The sequence below is a fragment of the Benincasa hispida genome, chromosome 10, assembly GCF_027475165.1.
Source record: "Benincasa hispida cultivar pf3 chromosome 10, pf3_genome.v1.1, whole genome shotgun sequence".
Classification (NCBI taxonomy): Eukaryota; Viridiplantae; Streptophyta; class Magnoliopsida; order Cucurbitales; family Cucurbitaceae; genus Benincasa; species Benincasa hispida.
In genome coordinates, this window is record NC_143487.1 from 7288031 (window position 1) to 7314248 (window position 26218).

The window sequence follows — 26218 nt, forward strand, 5'->3', positions numbered from 1 at the left end:
GAAGGTTTTCGGCAGAAAGAATAAATACATCATGTTATTTGATCAATCGTGGACCTCACACAGCTATTGATTGTAAAACACCTTACGAGGTGTGGTCTGGTAAGCCTGCAGATTATTCTTTATTAAAAGTTTTTTGTTGTACTATCTACTATCATGTTAATGAGGGTAAATTAGAATCGAGGGCTAAAAAAGGTATATTTGTGGGTTTTAGGGATGGAGTTAAGGGATATAGAGTCTGGTCACCTCCTGAGAATAGAGTCATACTTAGTAAGACTGTGATATTTGATGAAAATTCCATGCTTAACTCAACTGTAAAGCCTTTTGTAATGTCTACTAATGTGGGAGAAAGTAGTAGTGTTGATAAACAGGTGAAGATGCAATTCACTTCAGCTGTGAATGAATTACAACATCAAGGTGGAGAAGATCAACACGTTTCTATAGAAACTGATGTGCAACCAGAAATTAATGTGCCTAAAACGTCAGAAGTTGCTTTGCCTGAGAATTCTAGATCACGAGTAGATCAACCGAGTATAGGTCGTGATAGAGTTAGAAGAGTTGGTGTTGGACCTTCTGTGAGGTATGGTTTTGAAGATATGGTTACTTTTGCGTTGCAGGTTGTTAAAGAGGTGGATCCTCATGAGCCATCTACCTATAGAGAAGTTGTGTCATGTGGTGAGTCTGCTCAATGGCTTGCTGTTATGGGGGATGAGATGGAATCTCTTGACAAAAATTAGACTTGGGAATTAGTTAAACGACCTAAGGAGAGAAAAATTGTCACTTGTAAATGGGTATTCAAGAAAAAGGAGGGAATATCACCTTCAGATGACATTAAATATAAAGCTCGAGTTGTTGCTAGAGGGTTCACACAAAGGGAAGAAGTTGATTATAATGAGATATTCTCACCAGTACTCAGACATACTTCTATCAGTGTGTTACTAGCTATAGTAGCACATCAGAATTTGAAAATTGAACAACTAGATGTGAAGACAGCTTTATATCGAGAGTTGGAGGAAGAGATTTATATGACCCAACCAGATGGGTTCCAGTGTCCAGGTAAAGAAGATTATGTTTGCAAGTTGAAGAAATCTTTGTATGGGTTAAAGTAGTCTCCAAGGAAGTGGTACAAACGATTTGATAGCTATATGATTGGACTTGGCTATAATAGGAGTCTGTATGATTATTGTGTATATCACAAAAAAGTTGATGATAGTTCAATGGTTTATCTACTTTTATATGTAGATAATATGCTCATAGCTGCAAAGTCCAAGTCTGACATTCTGAAATTGAAGAATCTTCTTAGTGCTGAGTTTGATATGAAGGATTTGGGTGATGCTCAGAAAATTCTGGTTATGGAGATTTATAAGGACAGAGATAAGAATAAGCTCTTTTTATCACAGAAATGATATATTCAGAAAATATTGTCCAGGTTTGGTATGTCATCAACTAAGCCTATAGATACTCCTAGTGCTGTAAATGCTCGTTTGTCATCTGTGCTTTCACCACAGTCTGAAGCTGAGAAGGAGTACATGTTTCAAGTTCCTTATGCTAGTGCAGTGGGAAGTTTGATGTATGCTATGGTCTGTACGAGGCTTGCTCTTGCTCATACTATTAGTGTTGTCAGCAGGTTCATGGGTCAACCTGGGAAGGAGCATTGGCAAGCCGTTCAAAGGATTTTTCATTACCTTAGAGGTACGTTTGATGTTGGTCTCGTTTATGGGAATTTCACAGAGTGTTTGGTGACTGGTTATTCTGATTCTGACTATGCTGGAGATGTTGACAATAGGAGGTCTATGACTGGCTATATGTTCACTCTGGGTGGTTCTATTGTTAGTTGGAAGGAAACCTTACAGCCTACAATTACTTTGTCTACTACTGAAGCTGCTAAAGAGGGAATATGGCTAAGGGGGTTAGTTGGTGATCTTGGTTTGCATCATGACCAAGCTATTGTATATTGTGATAGTTTGAGTGCAATATGCCTAGCCAAGGATCAAGTTCATCATGAGAGAACTAAGCACATAGATGTAAGATATCACTTTTTAAGAGGTGAGCAGAGAGTTAAAGTGATGAAAATTGGTACTGCTGATAATCCTACTAATATGCTCACCAAACCGGACCCACAAGGTAAGTTTCAACATTGTTTGGACTTGCTAAATGTTTTGAATTGTTAATGGTCTGCTTTGTGGGACACTTTGAGGCATGAAGGAGAAGTTTGGATACGTCTGGCAATATTGATTTATGTTGCATTTGGTACATCTGTTATTTAGGAGAGAATTTAAGTCAAGGTGGAGATTGTTGGAATGCCTTGAATTTGTTTGTTGGTGCTTCGAACAACCAAGTATGGGGTTCTCGCTTTAAGGAATATCAAACCTATTCAGAATTCGTATTTAGCATATTTATTTATTTGTAGTTATTTACGATTATGACCCTAGGGTTTAGAGTAGTGTGCTATATAAACTCTCTAACTCTAGAGGCGCCGTTTGATAAAATTTTCTAAAAACATTCTCCCTCTGCCCGTGGATGTAGCTAATACACCATTAGTAAACCACGTATATCTGTGTGTTGATCTTCTCTATCTCTACGTTCCTTTTTGTGTTCTTTAATTATCGATTTCGTAACACTTATCAATCAGTCCAAATCTTCAAAAAGACTAACCTTAAGTTCCTTTCTTGGCTGTCGTACTTAAGAATTTGACTTTCCTAAGAAAAAAGACGAGAGAAATTTTGCATATTAGAACAATATTTCTTGCATCAAATTAACACAACAATTATTCTCTTGGTAAATTTTCAATTAAATTTGGAGATATAGAGTCTAATATTTTTAATTTTAAAAAAATATTACATCAATGGTTTTCGATTGAAAAAAGCTACATTAATATTTTTAAACATCCTCCTATTTCGGAACCTTTTTTTTCACTCTACCAGAGAAAGCACAACACAAGCTTGTAACTATAAGGGAATAAAAAACTAACTCAAAAGATTTATTTGCCACATATATTCCACATTAAGAAGCATATGTCATTCAAATGCTCCTTTAATTTCTATATCAAATATGATATTCAATCTAATCAGCATTGAAAAATAAAATTCTTCTTTATTATTATTCAAGCTCACTCATCTTTATGAATAAAATCTTCATTTTTACTCTTAATAACAGTGAATTAGAAAAACCCCAAACAAGAAATCTAATCCAAGTAAGTTTTCGAAATCCTACCTTAAGAATTGGAGAGAGATGTAGAGATTAGGGTATTGAAGAGCATAAAAATAAATTTTATGAGGTGTGCAAACAAAAATAATCAAAACAAGTAATGTGACACAAGATTTAGAGTATGTAACCACAAGAGAAAACACCCCAAACAGAGGGAATAATTCTGCTGCTCAGCCCTGATACTGAGACAGGCTAATGTATTAATAACCAAATGTAAGCCATGTGTTTAACAGTCATTGGAAGAAACATAACAAAAAATTACAAAGAATAACCAATACTTGATTACATATAGACAATGAAAAATTAGCTTAATTATAATCTAACAGAGTATCATACCTACTTGTGAACCAACTAGTTGAATTCATTGTGTATAAAAAAACCAAGTGGAAATCCTATGGGGAAGAAGTGGTGCTCTTGTATCAGAGGCGTTGTTATCGATCATCTAATACCCAGCCGCCATTCCTCATGTGGTTCAACTCATCAAGCACTACAACCATTAAACAAAGAAAGGACGAGAATAGATGAAGAACCTAAAAGAAAATATATAAAGTAGAAAATTGGGAAATACATACTGATAGCAGAAGAGGTCTTTAGTTATTCAAGGATAGGGAGATTGGAAGATCTGGCTGATCAAGCAGCAACATCTAGAACCTTGCTAGGCTGAAAGATGAAAACTCTTTTCTTTGAAAAAGATGAATCATTGGTCGAGGACTATGTAGCCGATTTCAACAAAAGATATCCAATTGGAACTAAAAGAATGGTTGAAACAACCATGGAAGGGAAGCCTAAACCTGAAAAGGGGAAGCAAGGCTTGTTGAACGAAAATTGTGGAGCCTCATCAAATGGAAAAGAAGTGGTAGAAGGTGTTATACAAAAAGTGAAGAACGGAGCACCATTAGAGGACATGTGTGACCTAATAGAATGAAAGAAGAAGAAGGGGGAAAGAGGTGAAACAGGAAGCGGGAAGCAAAATCCTTTTTCGATTGGATGAAATTTTAGCGCTGGTTCAATTTTTTAATGCATTTTCTTCCCCTTTTTTAAGCTTTTTCATAGCTAATTTCCAAAAGGGCTATAACGAAAGCTATTAAATGTGATCTTTAATTTATGTCGTAGGCTTGAATTGGGTTTGGCCTCAACAATTTTAATTACCCGACGTGGTCCATTTACAATTTCTACAATAAACTTAAGCTTTCATTGTGATGACGTGACAACTTGTGATCCGCCGAAATTCTCATTCAACAACCATATTTAATCTAGTTTACTTTTAATTTTTGCATATTTTTATTTATGTATTTTCTCAATTCTCTTATTCTATTTCAATGTCAAATATAACTTACTTCAATAGAAATTTTAAAAAAAAATTAAAAATGATAAAATTTGAATTGTAGATATTTAAAATAATCATTTTTAAAGGAAGTTTAATTAATCTCTCATCTTCTTATTTTCTTTCGGACACTCTCTCCAGTGTTACTTTTTCCTCACCCATAACAAATTTCTCTTAACTTTTCTCTACTAGTGTAACTAACCATGTGATCTTTTTTTCCCTTTTTTTACGCACAGAGAAAATATAAAATAATTCATTTAAAAAATTATTTTTCATGTATCAGAATTTTATTACACAATTACTTGGGCTGCACCAAGATAAGTGCAACCATAGAGCACCAAAGTTTTTTTTTTCTTTTCTTAGTTCTCTCTCCATATCTCACTTATTCTCTTTTTCCCTAACTTGCCCTCTCTCATCACTTAATTTGTTTCTGTCTTAGTTCTCTAACATTAACACAAACTAACTTTTGCCCCCATTAAAAACAATAAAAGACAAAAAAAAAAAAAAAAAAACCCTCTATGGAATTCAAGGAGAGACCTGAGGAGTTTTTCCAAACAAAAATAAAAATATAAAATAAAATAAAAAAAAGATCTCATCTTGATTTTTGCTACGGGCACATCCACAATCGTGACTCACTTCCCATCCCCTAAAGGTATTTTCTTTACTTTGTTTATTGTATTTAGTTATCTTTTCTTTCTTTTATCTTCCCTTAAAGATTTGCATATTTTGTTATCAATATGTTGGGATAAATTGCATGTTTACATGAAACAAATGTTAAGATGAGGTATTGCATGTGACAGTAAATTAATGTTGAGATAGTTGCATGTTATTTACTGTGGTGCAATTTTTCATATGTCGAACTAGATCTTTTTTGTAGATCACATGTTTACATTAAATATATTTCCTCTGATGTTTTATTTATTTATTTATTTATTTATTTAGAGCTAGATTTGTTTATGGTCAAATTGTGAATTCTATTAGCCTTCGTCTATGATGTTAAAATATGTAACAACACTAACTAATTTAGAAGGTTCTTTGAGTATCTACCATATGATACAAATATGTAAATGAGTTTTTTTAGAACTATGTTGTAGTGTGAATAAATATCTCAAAGAAAAAAATCTAGAAATATTCTAGAACAACTTTAGATAAGAATAAACCAAGAAATATCTAGATATTTAGAATCCAAGAATAATCTAGAGATTCTTTTTGCTTAGACTCCAAGGATCTCATGCTTATAAATAGGAGGTGTAGCTCCATTTCTAATTAAAGCAAAGCTAGAGAGCTAGTGTAGAAAAGTGAGTGTTAGAGAGTAAAAGAGTATTCTCTCAAAAGTGTCCATCTTTGTAAGTTCTTAATAAAAGTTTCTTTCTTCAAAATATATTGTTTCTCTTCTTTTTTGTGCCAATTTTTTCAACAAGTGGTATCAGAGCCAAGCTAGCATAGCTTGCTATGGTGGAGCTTCTGAAAATCGAGTACAGTTTAGGACTGTGAAACTTGTTGTTTGGGATACAACTACTCATAGAGTTCATTTATCACTACAAGATGATGGAGACCTTCAAGCTTTTAGAGGATTTAAGAAGCTCAACACTCAAAACAATAAAACATGGTCCACATGCGCGAAGTCATATCTCCACGACCAAGACTTGTGGGATGTTGTGGGAGGCACTGAAGTCAATCCACTTAAGGATGCTACTGCTTTGAATAAATGAAATATCAAGACAGGTAAAGTCATGTTTCCAATTAAAACTATAGTTGATGAAGAAATGTTGGAGCATATTAATACAACAGAGACACCTAAGAAAGTGTAGGACACCTTCGCCTCACTTTTCTCAAAGAAAAATTAGGCAAGATTGCAGTTTCTAGAGAACGAGCTTCTGTCAATTGCTCAAAAAGAGATGACTATCCACCAATACCTCACCAAAGTAAACAATCTATGCCGTGAAATCTCTGAATTAGATTCTACTTCTGCTATTTCAGAAACAAGAATGAGAAGAATTATTATCCATGGTCTTAAACCTAAATATAGAAGTTTTATTACTGCTATTCAAGATTGGGCAATGCAACCTTCTTTGATTGACCTGGAAAGTATGCTTGCCAGTCAAAAAGCATTGGCTAAGCAATAAATGTCAAAGGTTACATTAAAGAGAAATGAGGAAGAAACACTTTTTAATGACCAAAGACAAGGTCATTCAAAATATCAAAAGAAAGTAGGATAAAAAGAGATGAAGAAACTCCAAGACGTTCTCAAGTAGGGGGAACTAGTAAAACTAATCAAAATCACGAGCATAGAAAAATGGTGAATGTTATAACTGTGGAAAAATAAGCCACTATGCCAAAGACTGTCATCGAAAGAAAAATGCAACAAAAAGCAATGCAGCCACCTCCCAGGCTGAGAGAATCAGAGAAGAAGAATGGAATGCAGAGATATGCTTTGCAACAGTAGATCCCAACTCCCAGTCCACATCCAATGTGGTGGTGAATGAAGTATTGGCTCTCCATGCAGAAAAGGTAAATTATGAAAATGATTGGATTGTCAATTTTGGTTGCTCTCACCATATGACAGAAGATAAAAGGAAGTTGTAAAACACGTCTGACTACAAAGGAAACCAAGTTGTTGTTACTGCAAACAACTTGAAGTTGCCAATAGCCAAAGTCGACAAAACTATGATCATTCCTCGCTCCAATTCCAATCAAATGGAACTAAAGAACATATTTTATGTATTTGGAATGAAGAAGAATTTGGTGTCAGTATCTCAATTGACATCAGTAGGTAACTTCGTCGTGTTTGGACCTGACGATGTCAAGGTGTACCATAATCTCAAAGTTAGTCGTACGTCATTGATGGAAGGGTGATGGGCTCCATCTACTTCATGTCAGTAGAGACAGCCTACATGAATAAAACAAGAAAGAATGAAACAATAAATTTGTCACATGCAAGACTTGGTCATGTGCGGGTTGCCAATATGGAAAGGCACATCAGCTGCCATTCAAGGAGTCCAACTTCAGAGCAAAGCAACCATTAGAGTCAGTGTATTCTAACGTATTTGATTTTGTCAAGCAATCTTCAATCAGCGGTATCTACTACATGATGACCTTTATTGATGACTTCTCCATGTATGTTTGGATTTTCTTTATGAAAGAGAAGTCTGAAAGAATTATAGAGTTTAAAGAATTCAAAGAACTGTTGGGATTGATGTCCTAATTCTCCTGGTGGTCTCGTAGTTTGTAAACAGTTTGTACACACATTGTTATTAATAAAAATAAGTTTTATTTTATTTGCATTTACTCATATCCAATAAACTAAGATATGTGATTATTTCATATAACTTAAGTATGTATGTGAGACATACAAATAGATCATGCCTTAAGTAATAACCTGAATGGTCTGTAGTATAAGGATAAAGGAGGGATACCTTATCTTGGTGATACTACGGATACGACCTGCTTTGTAGATATTTACAAGTGTTGTAATGTGCTACAGATGGTCTGATCCTGACCATTCATATGGAGACATACGAGCGAGGGTGTCCTATACAAAGAGCTTGTATAAGACCAGACCACGAGATAATTTGTCTCTTTATATAACGTCGTTAATAATTGAAACTTACATTTCACTAAAATGACCATATGTGACATGACCTTAATCCTGAGTGTTTTGAGAACTTCTGCCTATGAGGGTGGTTCTTTGATTAGTATGGGTGAGAGTGGCCAGATTGTCAACTCAACAAGCCTACTTTTTTGGAGATTTGTCTAATTGGGAGCTGGAAACTCAGTTATACAAGACGAAATTCACCCCTTCCCCAAAGTAGGGGCAAGTAGATAAATTGCTCCCTTAAAGGCTGATTTCGGGTCTTGAACATAGTGGCTACATCCTTTCTTTAGAAGAGAGGACTTAGTCATAGTACGACTATGACTTATTGTTCATTAGAGGAATCAATGATTAGATGTAACTATAGGGATAAAATAGTAAATTAGCCCAACTATACTTACGAGTGATTTGTGAAGGGTTATTGCACTATTGATTGGTTATATGGACACAAAAATATATCTGTAGTGAGAAGAGTGCAGCTGTCGGTCTTTAGTGGAGCGTCCAGCAGTTGACGGATGGTGGATCTCATGACTAAAGAGTTTAGTCAGTTATTCACATACCGTTGGAGCTTCAAGCTACAGGTCCATAAGGTCCCCTTGTAGCTCAATGGATTCAAGTTGAGAATCAAATTTTTGATTAGTTTGAAATGTTCAAATTAACAAGAAGAAATTCAATTATATATGATATAATTGGTGTGATGTATGAGATACATAATTTGGAGGAATTAATATAAATATGATTTATATTAAGTACCATAAAATAGAAAAGGAACTATGTTTTATATGTTTCGTATGATGAAATATTAAAATTATAAGTTATAAATATAACATGATAAGTTGGTTATCATATTTATTTATAATATATTGATTATATGATAATTAATTCTTTTTCTCTAATAACCGATTGAGTGGGAGTTTATTGGAAGTTATATGATAACCGTGAGATAAAAAGAAAATTGTTTTCCAAAATTAGTAGTTGAATTTCATTCGGATAATTCTCACGGAAAAAGCTATCAAGTAAAAGGAGTTTTACTAAGCGATAGCGTTGACAAAATCTACACGATCGCTTAGAGTTGACTATACGATAGTTACTCAGTTGATCGTTGCTACACGATCGAGTAGCAAAGTCTATGCAATAGGCTTCATTTTACTAAACGATCGAGTACATCGTCTATGCGATAAACAGCTTCATATCTCTCAGTTACTCGATCGCATACCTCCTTCTTCCTCAAGCCAAGATCATACAGAGCCCACAACTCCTTGATTCTCACATCGAGAATACCAAGGTAACACTTGTGGTGGTGTCTTTACTCCGTTCGTGAATCGAGTTGGACTCGATTGGTTTTGAGGAGCATTCAAACGTTCGTGGAGGTTGTATTCGTTGTTCGTGCTGTTGGTGTTTCTATTCGTTGTGTTCGAGTGTTGTTGAGGACGCATTGTAGACCGTTCGAGGGATACTTGAAGAATGGTTATTCAAAGGTACGCATACTCTATCCCTTGAATCTTATCGTATACCATGCCTATAATTTATGTTTGTGCATAATATGTTAGTTTCCGTTTAAGACTGTAATTTGTTCAATCTTAATGGAATTTAGAACGATCCACTTCTGCTGCTCATGGAGATCACTGCCTAGAAAGTGTAGCTCTATTTGTAATTGTTTGTGTTCAATCTAAATGGAATCCTAGAACAACCTTAGATAAGAACAAACCAAGAAATATCTAGATATTTATAATCCAAGAATAATCTACGAAGATCCTTTTGTTTGGGCTCCAAGGATCTCATGCCTAGAAAGTGTAGCTCCATTTGTAAGCAAAGCAAAACTAGAGAGCTAGTGTAGAAAAGTGAGCGAGTGTTAGAGAGTAAAAGAGTATTCTCTAAAAAAATGTCCATTTTTGTAAGTTCTTAATAAAAGTTTCTTTCTTCAAAAGAGATTGTTTCTCTTCTTTTTTGTGCCAATTTCTTCAGCATATGAATGGTATGTCTACAGTAAATTATTGTTGAGATTATTGTATCTTATTTACTGTGATGTGGATTTTATTTCAAGTCAGATTTGTTTTGTGTTTAAATTGTGAATCCCAGATTTTTTTTTTCTTTTACGAATTCCATGACATATTTATTAAAGAGTTTGTTTTTAAATGTAGTGATAGATTACGAATTTACAATAATTAAATTTCTTGTGATATAATGTGGTAGATATATTGATTGTTATTTTGTTCTATGCACTTAGATTTCTAATTTAAATGATGTATCCGAAGATGTTTGTAATGTGTTGTTTTGGTGTAGATTAAGGACTGCGATGTACATATACATAAATTGAATTCCAAACAAACTAAACATTTTTTTTACTTATTAAAAAACTATCTTAACATGTTCCTCTTTTTTTTTTTTTTTTCCTTATACAATATTGCGTATTGTATAATCAATTTAGATCTCAATGCTCCAAGGTTCAGTTTTATTTTTATGTCTATAAATAATTTTGCCATTAACTTCTTTTACTAATTCGAATTTGAAAATTTTAGTGTTCTCTTTATGAATTTTTAGTTAAATGTCATAAATAAATGAAATACCTAATAAAAAACGATTTCATATTTTCTTTAAATAAAATGGTTCAATTTTGAAAAAAAAAAAAAAATAGCATTTTCTTTATGGATTTTAGTTAAGTTACATAAATATATGAAATTTCTTAATAAATTAACTTCTACCTCTGAAATATTTTTCATAGCCTTATCTAATTGAATTTCAGCAACCAATAACATTATTAAAATGAGATTGAAGAGCGTTATCATTTTGGAGTTTATGAAATTCTTTAAATGTGGAAGAAATTGGCACAAAAGGAAGATTGGAGGAAATAAATTTTATTTAAGAAAAAACAAAAATCTGAGAGATTACTCTTCTATGAAATACAGATACTTCATGTGAGGTAAAGAATCAGTATCAGACGCGTATCGGATATTGATTCTTTCAGATACTTCCCAGATACGTATCTGACGATTTAACGTATCTATACTTTCAGATATTTTCTAGATACGTATCTAACACGCAATTTAACGTACTTATTTTTATGCGTACTTTATTTTTTTTTTTAAAAAAAAAAAAAAGACAAGTAACTCATTTAATCTTTTTCAATTTAAAATTAGGCAATCTATTTAAAAAAACTCACTACTCCAGTCCAAAACTAAAGAAAAAATAAACAAATAACGAACCAAACCCTAGACTAGAATCATCTAATCTCCATCTTCACATTTGAGTCCCCACAAAGTCTACCAAAATATAAACTATTTGGATATGTTCAACCATATGTTCTTCGTTTATTTTCATATTTCTCCCTCTAACCTTCTTCTTCTTCTTCTTTGCAATATGAGTCACTTTTCTGTTACATTTTATTAACTATTGTACTTCAACACCTTAGATGTTGCTTTTTTTGTATTGTATTTCAGTGTTTGTATTCTATTTTGTGCTATTATTAACTTGTATGCTAAATTTATCTATATCCTAGATTTTTTTTAAAGAAAAAAAAAATGTATCTTCAACATATCATTATCCTCGTTTTTTAGAAATATATATATTAAAATATATATATATAAAAAATGACGCATCCTTAGACGTATCCGTATCTTAGTTTTTTAGAAATTGACGAATCTCCGTATCCGATCGTATCCGTACCGTGTAACCGTATTTGTGTCTGTGTTTCATAGTTATTCTTTTACTTTCAAGACATTCATTCACTTTTCTACACTAACTCTCTAGTTTTGCTTGGCTCACATATGAGATCACACCTCCTATTTATAGGCATGAGATCCTTGGATCTCAAGAAATAGGATTTTTCTAGACTTTTCTTATCTAAAGGAATTCTTAATTCCTTGGAGCCTAAAGAAACCCTAGGATATTTTTAGATATTTTCTTTGAGATATATATTTACATATTACAACATAATTCTAGAAAAGTCTATTACACATATTTCAATAGAAGCTTCTAGAATAATTACTATTGCTTCTATTTCAACACTCCCTCAACACTAACTATTTTAGCTCTTTCCATCATCTCAAATTATTATTGAATCTTTGCATGCTTAGATGCTCTTAGCCTTCTGGTACTATGTCCCAATGTCTATGTCTTCTCAATACATCCACTTCTTCTTCCATGGTCTTTCTCCATTGGATATTGTGATGCTTCTTCGTATGTCGTTGGTTTCTCCATTGGATATTCTATCAACGGTCAACTTGCCTTCATTGGTCAATTCCTTTACATCTCCCTCAAACGAGAGGGAAGAAATGCGGAATAGCTTATTCTCATGCCTAAAACTTCAAAACTTGTACCAACAATAGAATATGTATCCCTTATCCATACCATCCTCATTCTCATCCCAATTCCCTTGATCCAAACGCCCCTAAACAACTTTTGGTCATTGTTAAAATGAATCTCCTAACAATAGAGAAGAAAAAAAAATTCAAGAAAATGTCCAAAGTAACCCTGTTCTAATATTCTTCGTATACGCCCGTACACCTTTTTTAAATTATTTTTTTCCTCAACAATGGATTTATAAAAATCAAACCTAACACATTTTCTTCATCGGAATTTAACATGGTGAACCTAACTCTTTCTTTTTTACCACATGCTTGAAATGGGTCCTTTTTATTATTATTATTATTATTATTATTTTGGAGTTTGGGAGTTTTAAAATGTTATAGTTGCATGTTTATGACTTTAAACTTTATGGTTTATGTTAAAATGAATCTCCAAACTATACATTTAGAAGGAAAATAAAAAAGTGAAGTTAAAATAAAACTACCAAAATGATCCTTTTTTTAATTTTCTTTTTATTTGTTCATTTTTCAGATATTAGAACTAAAACTAAAAAGTGATATACGTTCCATTTCCCCTTAAAAAGGTGCAATATGGAATATGGAATATAATTTAGAGAAAAGAATGAATACTTGCATTCACTTGGGCATGTTGTTCAAGTCAGCTCAATACCCAGCGACCTCAGGTGTTATCTAAATTTTGAAACAAGAATATTATGTTTTATTCATACAAAGCCGTGCCCCCAATAACTTTGACATCATTTGGATTTGTCCATTCCAAAAGAAAAATAACTAAACTTACATTTCATTTAGGATTCTTAACTTTTAAAAGTTAATGATTGACCATTTTGTTTTTAGTAAAACTAACCATAATATAAAGCTTATATGTTGGATAAATTTCAACTTTATATTTGTTCATACTAAAGTATGGTACTTTAGATATAATAACATGTACTTAGTATTGTTTTTTTTATATACTTTAATAATTACTAAAGTATAATTTCTTTGCATGCACATAGTTGTGGACACATCAGCGAGATAAGTTTGGTTTCTTAAAACTACAACAAAGCATTTATTATGAACTTTGATAGAATACATCACAGACTAATGTCTGATACATATATGTATATATAAATGTTATTATTTCAAAGCTCACCGTACTTAATTTCTACCTCCTTCATGATTAAATAGAAATACTGTATGGAACTCCCTTTCCAGTCACTCCAGGCCCTGAAACTGGCTTCAAAAGTTCATAGGGAGTAACCCCAGCTCCAGTTCTATTCTTTAAGTTGGAATCAGAATTCCTATGATCAATTATCAACTCCAATTCTTTCATCTTCGCACTAAACTTTTCAAACGCTGCCTTTATTACATGATTATCGTTCCACGATGGTTCCATATTCTTCCCAAGATACTCTTCATCTGGAGAGTGACTTGAAAGCACATTCAACACCAACATTACCTGTGTTGCTTGATATTGCGAAGGGAAGGCATTTAAAAGTAACTCCTCTGGCTTTTCCAAGAAGCTTTTCCAAAGTGCAGGATTATAATCTTCTGTGGGCATGTTGGTTCTTGTTATACTTGGCCTATTTGGGAAATAGCCTGCATATGCATATTGCCCAAAATTCACGGCTGCATGGTGCGCTGATGCTACCCAAGCAATGTTTGTCACTATATCTATTAGATCTTGAGGAGTGTTGAGAACTGGCCACCATGGCTCTTCTTGTTTGTCTGCATGTCCTACTGTTCTTATCTCAGTCCACCATGCTTGTAGCTCTGTGTCAGATATTACAAGGTATGGGTCTGGATAATAATGATTCACATACTCTGTCACCCATTGTTTTAGAGCATCCCACAAGATCAACCCGTCATTAGCAAAAGGATAATCTTTGATGTGCAGTTTCAAACCATGTGAAGAAGTTGGATCTTCCTCAGCCAATCCTCTGCCAACCATGTCATAAAAAGGATTAACTTTTGTATATCAAAAGAAAAAAAAATGAAATTATGAGAGTTTTAACATGAAGCCTTTGACTCTAATAACATGTCAAAAGTTTTAGTTTTACCTATGAATTAGGTCAGCTGGTAAGGCTTGCAGGTCAAACTGCCATTGAAGATCATAAGCTGTAGAACTCAACTCCATGGAATATTTAAGAGGTGAAAATGTACTCTCGATTGTTCCACCTGCATTGATCAGATTGGTTCGAGCAGATGCATTGATCTCCATAGTGTACCTAAAATGAGGATGTAAAAGTCTATAGATAGGGTGCATTGCACTCAATTGTCTGTTTGTGGCTATAACGTAAGGCTCCACAGCACAATGAGTCCTCAACCAATGACTGACAAGTTGGTGATAACCAGCGTCATGGGCAAGAACATGAGCTTTGGCAAATCTCCAAAGCCAGAGGCTAGTGGCTTTCTCGCTAGGTCCATAAACTCTTTTCCATTGAGGCTTTCCATCCATGGGTGGTCGTGTTAGCTCAATAGCTAGTGGCCTAAGTGTTTCATCCTCGTTTAGAAAAAATAATGTTCTAGATCCATAAAGGGTTGTTCCCTTTAGTGCTCTCACTTTTTGCACATACGGCAACAACATGTCGTGATAATCCAATATAAATAACTTTTTCTTTTGGATTGCCTGCATCCCATTTATGCATGATTTGATAAGATATTAGTATCATTGTTAAAGTTGGTCGTGGCTATGAATTAATATGAATTAAGATGAGAAGACACACCTCTTGAACTGTCATAGAGCCAATTTCTTGATCAATCATTTGGGTGTTGAATGCAGACTCGGGAGGACCATAGACTTCAGGGTCAAGTTGGCTACTTAACGGCCATTCCTATAATGTATATGATTTAAATAGTGAATATGAATTGTGAATTCACAATATTTAAGTATCATAGTTCATACATACCTTGACCAACTGAATGCTACATGGGTTAAGACCAGCAAGAGTCTGCCTTGCAAATTCTTCATCTCTCAACCAAAAGAACTTATCCCCTGTTTATTTAATGAATATAAGAAAAATCAAAATATGGAGCACAGGAGTTAATAAGTAGATAGAGAGAGGAGATGAAAGATGATGTGCTCACTGTCCATAGGTTCAGGAGATTGGAAGCGGAAGAGAAACTCTCCAGTCTCAGAGATAAGTTTGAAAATCCAAGGTAAAAGTTCTTTAAGAGAGGTGGTGGATTCAAGAGGGGGCAAGTTGAAGCCATCAACATCATAGAGTGCATCTACTGCCTTGAAGTTGAGGAATCCAGCATTTTGATCGAAATGTACTTGGAGTCTGGGTATAATGGTTCGTAACACAGACAACATAGTACTTGCATTGAACACTTTCTGCTTTATATCAGAGAATGTCTCGTCCCGGGGGACGTATATGCTTCCTGTTGCCCTTTGCTCTGACTGTGGATCTACATTATTGTTATTACATAAACATTTTTATAAGGAAGGAGGAAATACTAATAGAGATAGAGAGAAAAAAGGTCCAATAGTAATTAGAACCTGTTTGAGTAGGTGGACGACCGGTTCTACAACGTCTAGGATAAGGGTGATCAAGGCCACCGAGAATAGGTCTTTTGAGATCTTCGCTCATGTCAGGATTTCCGAGGTCATTATACACATCATAATCGTATATTCTATCGTAACTCTGACGCTCTCCAGTGCCATTCCCTCGCAAATTCACTAGCTCTGTTTCCCTCATGGATTTAAGCCCAGCAGGGGTCTGCGATGGCAAATATGACTGTGTTCCCACCAAAGAAGAAAATAATCAAACATTATGAGTTCAAATTTGAAGATAAAAAAGAAAAAAGGAAAGAAGAAAGAAGGAGAAATGTGTTAAGCATGACCTTGTTGGTGAAGAAGACCCTACTCTGTGTCGGAACCAAAGTCTTGGGTTGAACCCACGAGTTGCAAGAGATGGTGAGTGGACCAGAACTAAGGCCACTGAGATCAACCTCTTTGATGAACATCTCATTTTCATTGTGGTTCTCGATAATGACAGCCCCAATCTCCCCGAAATCTGTTGGTACTTCCAAACTCGTCTCGTAAATTTCTTCCACCATATCTTCACTTGTTAGTTTTGCTTGAACTGTGATCGGGGGCCTCTCTGATCCCGTTCCTTATTCCACCAAACGCCACTCATTTACTTATTCACTATTATATAAGTATGCGAATATACAATAACGTAGAATCAAGTATAAATATTTATTTCCTTATCAAATATTAAAAGGGTCAAGGCAAAATTTAACAATCTAAATCAAACCAAAATCATCCTCTATAATTGATTTCAAATTTGTTTTAAATGCCTATGTGGATAAAAAAGAAACAAAGCAACCAAAAAAAAATAAGGCCAAAAGAACTTAAATGTATGAAAATTTTGATGGTAATGTCAATAAAATATTTATTTATATTTTGTTATCCCTACTAGAAGTATCAGTTGACATCATGCCAATGTCGAAGGGGACAGAAACGACATAAAAATGTCGATTGTGTTGTGAACAAAAAATCGAAACCATATTTCTCACTGGAAAATAAATGAAAGCCTGTTAAATTAGACGTTTTTTTTTTCTTTTTCTGGAATAGACTTATGGGTAGAAAGATGTGAATTTTCAACTTCAAGCATGTCAGTGGGTCCATTATTTATTTTGCCCTGTTAATTTTCAACTATAGCTGTGTATATTAAAATATTTTAATAGGTTAGCATATCTAAAAATATATTATTTTATTAGGCTGCAATAATAAGGCTATAAATTGGCCATATATATATATATATAGTACAACCCAATAGTTATTATTATAATTAATGATAAAATTGGAAAAGATACGGTCTTTCAAAATCTTACAGACAAAATCCAGATCTAGTTTTTCTCAAAATAAATAAATAAATAAAATCCATTTATAATATTCGTTAAATTACATTTTTTCCCGTTTTCCGAGTACACTAAATTCAATGATCGGTATCTTACAAGTCTAAAAGTTTCAATTTATAATTGAGTGTTAAAGAATCTAACTTAGTTGGTAAATATTTAAAAGTGTATAATGAACAATTTTAGAAGTAGATTTGTGTCTAACCATCTTTAAAACTTAACTGTTTATTAAAACATACATTAAAAGCATAGTTACATTTGCTCTTTTTTTAAGTTCAGTTGTAATTAGTTAAAATTTCACATTTTATTCCATTTTAGTCTTTATAATTTTTAATATGTAAATCTACTTTTTGGCTTTCAATCGACCATAGAACTAGCCCTGCTATAAACCTTTTCTAAAGCAAAACATATCCCTAAGCCTTATTGCTTTTTTTTTTTTTTTTTTTTTAAATTTAAGTACACTTAAAACAAGAAAGAATAACTTAATTTATTTTAATTTCTCACATATACATATAAAAATATAAAAACTACTGTTAGATATTTATTAAATTATTTTACGAAAAATGATTGAATAATTTTTGCATATACATTTAAGTGAATAATTCTATAAACATTTATGTGAAAACTAAATTCCAGATTAAATCCTAAGTTATGAAGATTGTAATAATAAATTCCTAAACTTTAATGTTTGGAAGTTTCTCAAAATATCTAATAAATTTATAAACTTCAATTTTAAACTTATGGACCTATCAAATATTTTTTAAATTTAGAAACTATAAATTAATACAAATTTTTAGTCCATAGGCTAAACTTCTAACTTAAACATCCGTGTTTTCTCACCTCAAGTTTTAGATTCGTTACATGCTTTAATAATATATTATATAAATATGAGATTTCATCAAGTTAGTCAGAAATATTTTAATGACCTCACTGTGAGAGTGAGATGTGTCATTATTGATCAAATAAAGTTTAAAATAATAATTTTATTTTAGTCTTGTAATCCGCCACTTATCTGGTTTAGGTTAACGTCGCCGGAAAAGACCGTAGCCCCCGACGGAGGACCGGAGGAAATAAGCAACCAATGTGTTATGAATGTTTTTAAAAAGTTCGACAATATAAAATAAAGGGTGTCATAGTTTTTGTTTAGATAATTAATTAAATGTGTGATGAAGAGAAAGTTACTAGGATCGAGTAGGATGCTGGCGAACCCAAGCTGGAGCAACTTTTGAGGGGCTTGGTTTTCTTTTAAAATTTTGGAGGAAGTGATTTCTCCAGTGATCTTCTTCACAATCACTTTTGTGATGACAGTGGTTGTGGGTTCCGTGGCTGTGGCTAAAGCTGCTTTGATTATTCCACCACCGGACACCAATCTCAGCCCTCCATTCTTCTTTATCTTAATCCCCTTCAGCTGCTTCTCGAGATTATTGTTATTCCGGTAAGCAACCAATGCACCGCCGTTGATGCTGTGACCCAACGGCCTCTGCAGATGGCAGAGAGTCGCCGGAGCCACCCGTGTCGAAGACCCAAACCCTTGAGATTTCAACATTATTATTACTCTTTCCTTTTTCGACGATGCAAATTATGTATTTGGTATTGGTGTGAGTTTGGTATTCTCCATCAAAGGTCTTTATATAGAAGTTGAAGCGCCAAATTACGGAAAAGCCCCCACTAATTCCTATTTTTTACGCTTTCTTTTTTATTCAACCATTTTTCTTTTCCATCGTAAACTTTGGAGAGAGTTCAAAGTTTCAAATCTCACCTTCACGATCAAAATAATCATTAAATAATAATAATAAATACTAACAACTTTTCTCCTTCCATTTAACAAAATTTTAATGCTAAACTTTTGCTTTTGAGCTCCTTTATTAAAAGCCGCGCAATTAATGCTGCCCTATATTTATATTATTACTATTATTATTATTATTATTTAATTTTTATTTATCCGATGAAGATGGAAATTCTGACCTCGAAATAAATTATACTAGTTGAATTATGTTTTTTAATCTCACAAATTTATAAAAAGTTATAACTATATTATAGTGATCTATATATAGTTCCTAATTTTTGCTTAAAAGATATTTAATAGGTCTGTGAATTATGAGTTTAATAGATCTCTAAAATATCAATTTACATCGTATAAATCTTTTACATTTCGAAACTCAGGAAGATTAAATGTTGTATTAAACTTTAAATTTAATTTTATGTTTAAGGTAATATTGATCATAATTTTAAATTTGTTCTATTTGGCACCTTTTTTTTGGTCTAGTTAAACAAATAATTTTCAAATATTTTAGTATTTTTTACATGTATCAGGATATAATTCTAAGGGTTTATAAAACTATTAGACAACTTTAAGAGATTCATGGAGTCAAAATTAGATGTTTAAGAATTTTTTTAGTCATAATTTTAAAACTAAGACTAAAATTGTAATTTAATCTTCATATAATGTAATTTTAAATGTATTTATAAATTATATATTTTTGCATTCAATCAATTTTTGTATAGTAGTCTATTAAAGATTTAAACATCTTTGTATAATTATTTCATATGTATTTGTGAGAAAAATTAAAATGGCATTAAGTTTTCCCAAGCTGTGTAAAAATAAAATAAAATCATATATATAATTTTATAAAAGAAACAAGAAATATGTGTTAGCTGCTCATTCAATATTAGAAAGTTGTTGGACATTATGAGCTTTTCAACCACTAATTTTATATATTTATCATCTTTTTTTTTTCGGAAAACAAAGTACATAGCAACTAATAAGACTCAACCAAATAAGGAAATTATCCCACATCTTAGAGACCACTGAAGAAAGTGTTTGGTTTGAGTTAATTTGTGAAGACTTATTTAAATTTGTGCTATAATTTAATGAAATTAAAAGTCCAAAGCCAAATTTTATAAGATGAGATAGATTTAGAGTTTATAAGATTAAGAGGTTTGGACCTAAATGAGTTTTTTTTTTTCAAATTTTATAAGACTACGATAAAATGAGTTTATCTCAACGGTTATTGATGTACTCTTTCTCTCTAAAAATTGGAGGTTCAATTTTTCATCCCACAATTACTATAAAAAAAAATAATAAATAAATGTGTATGTTAAATATCAAGAAAAAAATAGCCACATGATAATTTTTTATTGCACATTAGAGGTAGATAATAAATATTAATGTAAAATACACTACCAACAAATTCAGAACTGTTTTAAGCACAGTTTTGAATAATTTCAAGGACAAACAAATTCTTTAATTGGTTCTCTGCTCAACAAAAACTTGAAATTTAGCACTAAAAATGTAGTTTTCACTCCATTTTATCTTTAATACAGAAATTGTTTGAACTAAAATCTCCATAATACAGGGCGTGTGTTCAGAATACATTTAAAAATGTTTAATATAAAAAACAAGTATTTTTTTAAAAAACAAGAGAATTTGACAACCACTCCAAATGGTTTTTGAAATGTATTTTAAACAATTTTTATTTAACTGCTTTTATCAAAAGTGTTTAAATAAAAATGAGTTTTTTAAAAACATTTTTTTTTTCAAGTCAATCCAAACGAACTTTCAATGTTATAAAGATTTTTTTTTATCAGTTATGAAGTTAGAGATTTGATATAAACATTATTATAACATGCTCAAAATAATAAATCATACAAAACTCAAAAAAATTATAACATGCTCAATTAAAAAATATCAAATAATAAATCATACAAAACTCAAAAATATTATAACATGCTCAATTAAAAAAAAAAACTCGAATGTAATAAAAAAAATTAAACAAATAAAGAAAAGTATACTTGTTGAGACAATTACATTTTCACAATGGCATTTTGAACTAATTTTTCCAAAAGTAAATCTTCAGACTTGTTTGTTTTTTAAAAATAAAACGAATTTGTGAAAAGTAAAAATAGTTGTTAAAAAGTATTGTTTTTATTTTTTGAATTTGGCTAAAAATTAAATTCATTTGCATAAAAAATGTTATTTTCAAATAATAGACATTTATATCAATAACAGATATTAATAAATAGTGATGGACACTGATAGACTTTTATTAGTGTCTACCAGTGACATTGATAAACACAGATAAAATTCTATCAGCATTTATCAATGATAGATTTTGAAATTTTACTATATTTAGTAAATATTTTTAGCAGTTTTCCGTTTGAAACATTTTTCCTTAAAAAATGTAAGTATGATAAGAATTAAAAAAAATAAATTTAATTTTTTAAAATTAAAAAATAAATAGTTATTAAACAGAATTTAAAAGATTAAAATGCATTTAAAATAGTATTTACTATAATTAATTAAAAATTTTGAAATAGTATTTACGATAAGGATTTTGAAGTGTGAAGGGCTATGAAGCACAGATACTTCATGTGAGGCAAAGAATCAGTATCAGACATGTATCGGATACTGATACTTCTAGATACTTTTCAGATACGTATCTGACTTTTTTTTGAAAAAAATTGAAACCCTTCTTATTGGATGATCATGATACTTCCTAAAAATTGAAATTCTTGATCAATGGAGGAACAATATCACCATTTTTGTTCTAAAAAGAAAAAAAAGAAAAAAGAAAAAAGACAAACAACTCATCTAATCTTTCCCAATATAAAACTAGGTAACCTATTTAAAAAGCTCACTATTCGAGTCCAAAACTAAAAGGAAAAATAAATAAATAACGGACCAAACCGTGTACTAGAATCATCATCTCCATCTTCACATTTGGTCCCCACAAAATCCACCCAAATATAAACCATTTGGATATTTTTAACAATTCAATAAAGAAGTTTTTCGTTTATCTTCATACTTCTCCCTCTAATCTTCTTCTTCTTCTTCTTTGCAATATGAGTCACTTTTCTATTACATTTTATTAGCTATTGTACTTCAACATCTTAGATGTTGCTTTTTTGTCTTGTATTTCAGTATTTGTATTATATTTTGTACTATTGTTATTAATTTGTATGGTAAATTTATCTATATCCTAGATTTTTTTAAAGAAAAAAAATGTATCTTCAACGTATCAGTATCCTCCTCTCTTAAAAATATATATATTAAAAAAATATATAAAAAATGATGCATCCTTAGATGTATCTGTATCTTAATTTTTTAAAAATTGACGAATCGTCGTATTCAATTATATCTATATTGTATAGTCGTATCTGTGTGAAATAGGTGCCTTAATGCCACTGGTCCACTACTAAACAGAGACAAATAATGGCCACACATTCACATTGATTCCCTATCCTCTTTGCATTAATTATTTCAAATTTTATTTATTTATTATTTTCTTTTTTTGTGGAAACTAAATTGTCTCAAATTCGTCAACGAATAAGATGGCAATTAATTTTTCCACATACGTGTCCGTGGGTTTTTAAGTGATGGATTGTGATGTCAAGGACGAAAATAGATTTCACGTTTTCATCAATTTAAAAATGACATGACATATTTTGAAATCTTCAATTATGATCACAAATATTTAGTTTTCTTATTATTCAAATTTTATAACTAAAAGCTTTTTTTTAAAAAAAAAAAAAATTAATGGACAAACAATTACAAAAACAACGTTGTCATGTTAGCCTCAGCCAAAAGACAAAGTTGATTAGGAAAATTATCCTACCTCATAATATCGGTAACTTCTCGAATTTCAAGAAAATGTAAGTTAATTATTTAAAATTATTAAATTTAAATTTCCCTTCCATTTGAAAAATTGAGATTAAATCGAAATAATTGAAAAACTTTTATTAGTTAAATTGAATTTAATTGATTATATATTCGAACTAATTATTTTGAAAATATTGAATTTTTCTTCTCTTTAATTTTGGATTTTCAGGCCAATTTAAAAAAAAAAAATTAAGGAGATAATTAATTTCATGTGATTTTGAATTGATTTAAATATTTGGAAGGATTTAATTTGTATCAAATTGATAGATCTTTATGCCATTTAATTTTGGTTTTTGAACCAATAGCTTGCTTAACTTAGAATCTTTGGAGATTTTCGAGATATTGTGATAAAATATTTAATTTATATTTTTAAAATTTGAAAAAAATAAAATAATTTGAGATTTTTCGAAATTAAATGAGAGTGAAAAGATGCCAAAAATCGAGGAGAAAGCAATTCGGTTTTTGAGCGACAATTTCCAAAAAATTGTTGATTGCTGAAGTTTGAAACGTTGGATCGTGCTCAAATTTGGTTAGTCTATTCGAGACATATAGAGTTTCCTTTTGAACGGTTGGATCATTTTTTGAAGTTCTGGTTTGTTCGTAATCGCTGTTGAATAAAATCTGTAAAACTAGAAAATTCCCCTTCTCTTTCACTCTCACAAATCCTCTTCATGCAAGACCCTTACTACCAGCTACTAGCCTAAACAATTTATGTCGTCCGACAGCAACACTCGCTTCCTATCTATGGTTTCTACCGCTACTAATACCATTGTCACTGAAATTAATATTTTGGGTAAGTTTTAGAATTATTGGAGGTTCTTGACCATCCATTAGCTTTTGGACTAAATTGGTTGATATCCTTTACGTTTTGCTTTTAGATTGAAGTTTGGTCACTATCCAACAAGGGAAACGAGTTTTTGAACATTTACTATTCGAAGTTTGAAGATCAGTGGCGTGCTTTCTAGCAAGATTTACGATCGTTCGGTCCTTTCGTTGGTTTTAGTTCAAGTAAATTGTTGGAGTTGGTTGTCGAGATAACTGTCCTTGACTTAAATTGAGGTAAGTGAATCTATTACCGGAGTTTTCGTGTCAGGCACCCTAATTTAGGTTTATCAAATTACTTATTGGGATCTAGAAGCTAGACTTGGAAGTTGTAATACCTTATTGTGTATGTATGTTTTTTTTTTTTTTTTTTTTTGGAGTTTGAGTATATTTGAGACTGCGTGTTATGTCATGTTATAAGATGTGAAACTACCCATGAAATATTTGTATATGATGCATGATTAGATTAGTAGGGGCGATATACCATCTCATCTCAATGCATGTATATTTACAAGGGATCGATGAGTCCAATTTTATGTTTGACGGTGAGCCTCTGAGGCGCTAGACATGCATGAATCAACAGGTTCATGTTCATATTACTTTTTCCATGTTTGACGGTGTGCCTTCAGGCCACTAGACATGCATGAACCGACAGGTACACGTCTATGTTTCTTTTCTCATGATTGACGGTGTGTCTTCAAGCCACTAAACATACGTGAACCGACAGGTACACATTTATGTTTCTTTTCCCATAATTGATGGTGTGCCTTCAGGCTACTAGACATGCGTGAACCGACAGGTACACGATTATGTTTCTTTTCCCATGATTGATGGTGTGGCACTAAGCCACTAGACATGCAAGTTAAGGAAAGTTAGGTTATCCCCTTAGTTAGCCATTTAGGAACAACTTCACCATGAAAGTGCCACTAACCACAAGCATTCACTGCATGTGAATGCACAATCTGATCCCGATAATGGGATCATTTACTGGGTATTGTTATACTCATCCTTTATTCCTTTATGTTTTTCAGGGAATGACAGGAACAGGTTGGCAAGTGATAGATAGGACTCGTGATAGAGCCATATGGGGACAAGAGAAATCGCTTCCTCTCAGTCTATGTTTTTATCATTTGAATGCTTTGAAATTTGAATTTAATGTGAGACAGCAAATTTTAATTTTTGTATGTTTTCTTTATAAATATTATTTTTTAGGGGACCCCGAATAAAATTTTTATTTATTTATTATTTATTTGTTTTCGAGTTTATTTTGAAAAAAACTATCCTTATTGATTTAATGAATTTTTTTTTAACAAAATATATGGGTTTTAAATGTGTATTTAGTCGTAATGGCCTTTGTCAGAGTACTCGAAAGGTCGGGTCGTTACAATATCACCAGCTACCATATTTTACAATGGTTAAATGTAACAGAATTGTCTATCTAGTTTGCACTGTTTAAGAATAGAATGTTTTCCATCACAGATTTCACGAGGGGTAACACGTCTTCTTCGTCTGACAAATGTTACATTGTGATCAAATTATTTGGCTCAATTACCAATGACAGTTATACTGTCAAACCCACTTCCTAAAATTTGACCGCAATCTTCTAAACCTCAATAAACAATACATCAAACAAACCCTAAACAATCTTCCCATCCAATGCAATAAACGCACCTCTTATGATCCAAAAGCACACGATCAATATAGCCTCTTACATTCTATTGCATCCTAAGTAGTATCACATGACAAGGCTAGCCACTAATCAAGGGAACAAGGCCACATTAAGTATTCACCATTGTTTGCAAATCTCGTTGACTCATACACGCCCCTTATTCTTGCGTGCCTCGATACTTTTGAGAGGAACTTTGAATTTAATCAAGTAAAAACCACCATTGAATCATCATGCCCACATAAAACCACATTATTACAAGCCTCCCAAACACGTCACAACACCACAATAAGGGGTAGTTTATTTTTAGGAATGTAGATAACCGGAATCTTAGATGTCCAAAATTATATATATTAGGAATTATAGATGTTCATCATCTTTAGATTACTACATTTGTTTTGTAGGAATATTTTTGCAGATATCTGGAAATATTTTGATAACTATGCTTGTTTCATAGGATTTCTACTCGGGAATAACTTAAATTTACATAAAGTTTCAAGAATGCCCTTACGACTATTTATTAGTTTATAATTAATTTGATATAATTTGAACTTATATAACATATTTGTTTTTATAAATTTAAATTTCTTTTAAAATTAATACGATTTATATTATTTTTATATGTTATTTTCCTCAACAAAATAATATATCATAATTTAAGTTTTTTTTTATAAAATAAATATTATTTTAAATTTAAATTTGAATATGTTGCTAAAAAATAATAAAAATTACAATATAACTAAATTATATGATATACATGGTTGACAATATTTATAGTAAT

General features: G+C 31.8%; 1 protein-coding gene, 1 long non-coding RNA gene and 1 pseudogene across 2 annotated transcripts; 1 reads left to right on the forward strand and 2 right to left on the reverse strand.

Moving 5' to 3' along the window:
• Positions 1-1433: 1433 nt before the first annotated feature.
• On the forward strand, positions 1434-2264 carry LOC120088907 (secreted RxLR effector protein 161 pseudogene; annotated as a pseudogene).
• A 1091-nt stretch (positions 2265-3355) lies between these two features.
• Positions 3356-4262, reverse strand: LOC120088008 (uncharacterized). The gene is made up of 2 exons (XR_005484785.2): positions 3777-4262; positions 3356-3691 (listed from the first exon to the last, which is right to left on the reverse strand). It is a non-coding gene; the product is annotated as an uncharacterized LOC120088008 (long non-coding RNA).
• Positions 4263-13469: 9207 nt separating this feature from the next.
• Positions 13470-19089, reverse strand: LOC120088071 (linoleate 13S-lipoxygenase 2-1, chloroplastic-like). Its single transcript, XM_039045110.2, has 8 exons — positions 18473-19089; positions 16271-16542; positions 15927-16164; positions 15512-15835; positions 15334-15419; positions 15151-15258; positions 14485-15053; positions 13470-14364 (listed from the first exon to the last, which is right to left on the reverse strand). Exons 1-8 carry the CDS (start codon positions 18834-18836, stop codon positions 13605-13607), a joined length of 2721 nt encoding a protein of 906 aa, XP_038901038.2. The 5' UTR covers positions 18837-19089; the 3' UTR covers positions 13470-13604.
• Positions 19090-26218: the final 7129 nt, after the last annotated feature.

Excerpts from the sequence above, each read along its gene's own strand:
- LOC120088071 (XM_039045110.2), bottom strand. The coding sequence starts at position 18,836 with ATGTTGAAATCTCAAGGGTTTGGGTCTTCGACACGGGTGGCTCCGGCG. Across the intron at positions 16,543-18,472 it reads CAGCATCCTACTCGATCCTA|GAACGGGATCAGAGAGGCCC; the intron begins GTAACTTTCTCT and ends TGGTGGAATAAG. Across the intron at positions 15,054-15,150 it reads GCTCTATGACAGTTCAAGAG|GCAATCCAAAAGAAAAAGTT; the intron begins GTGTGTCTTCTC and ends AATGGGATGCAG.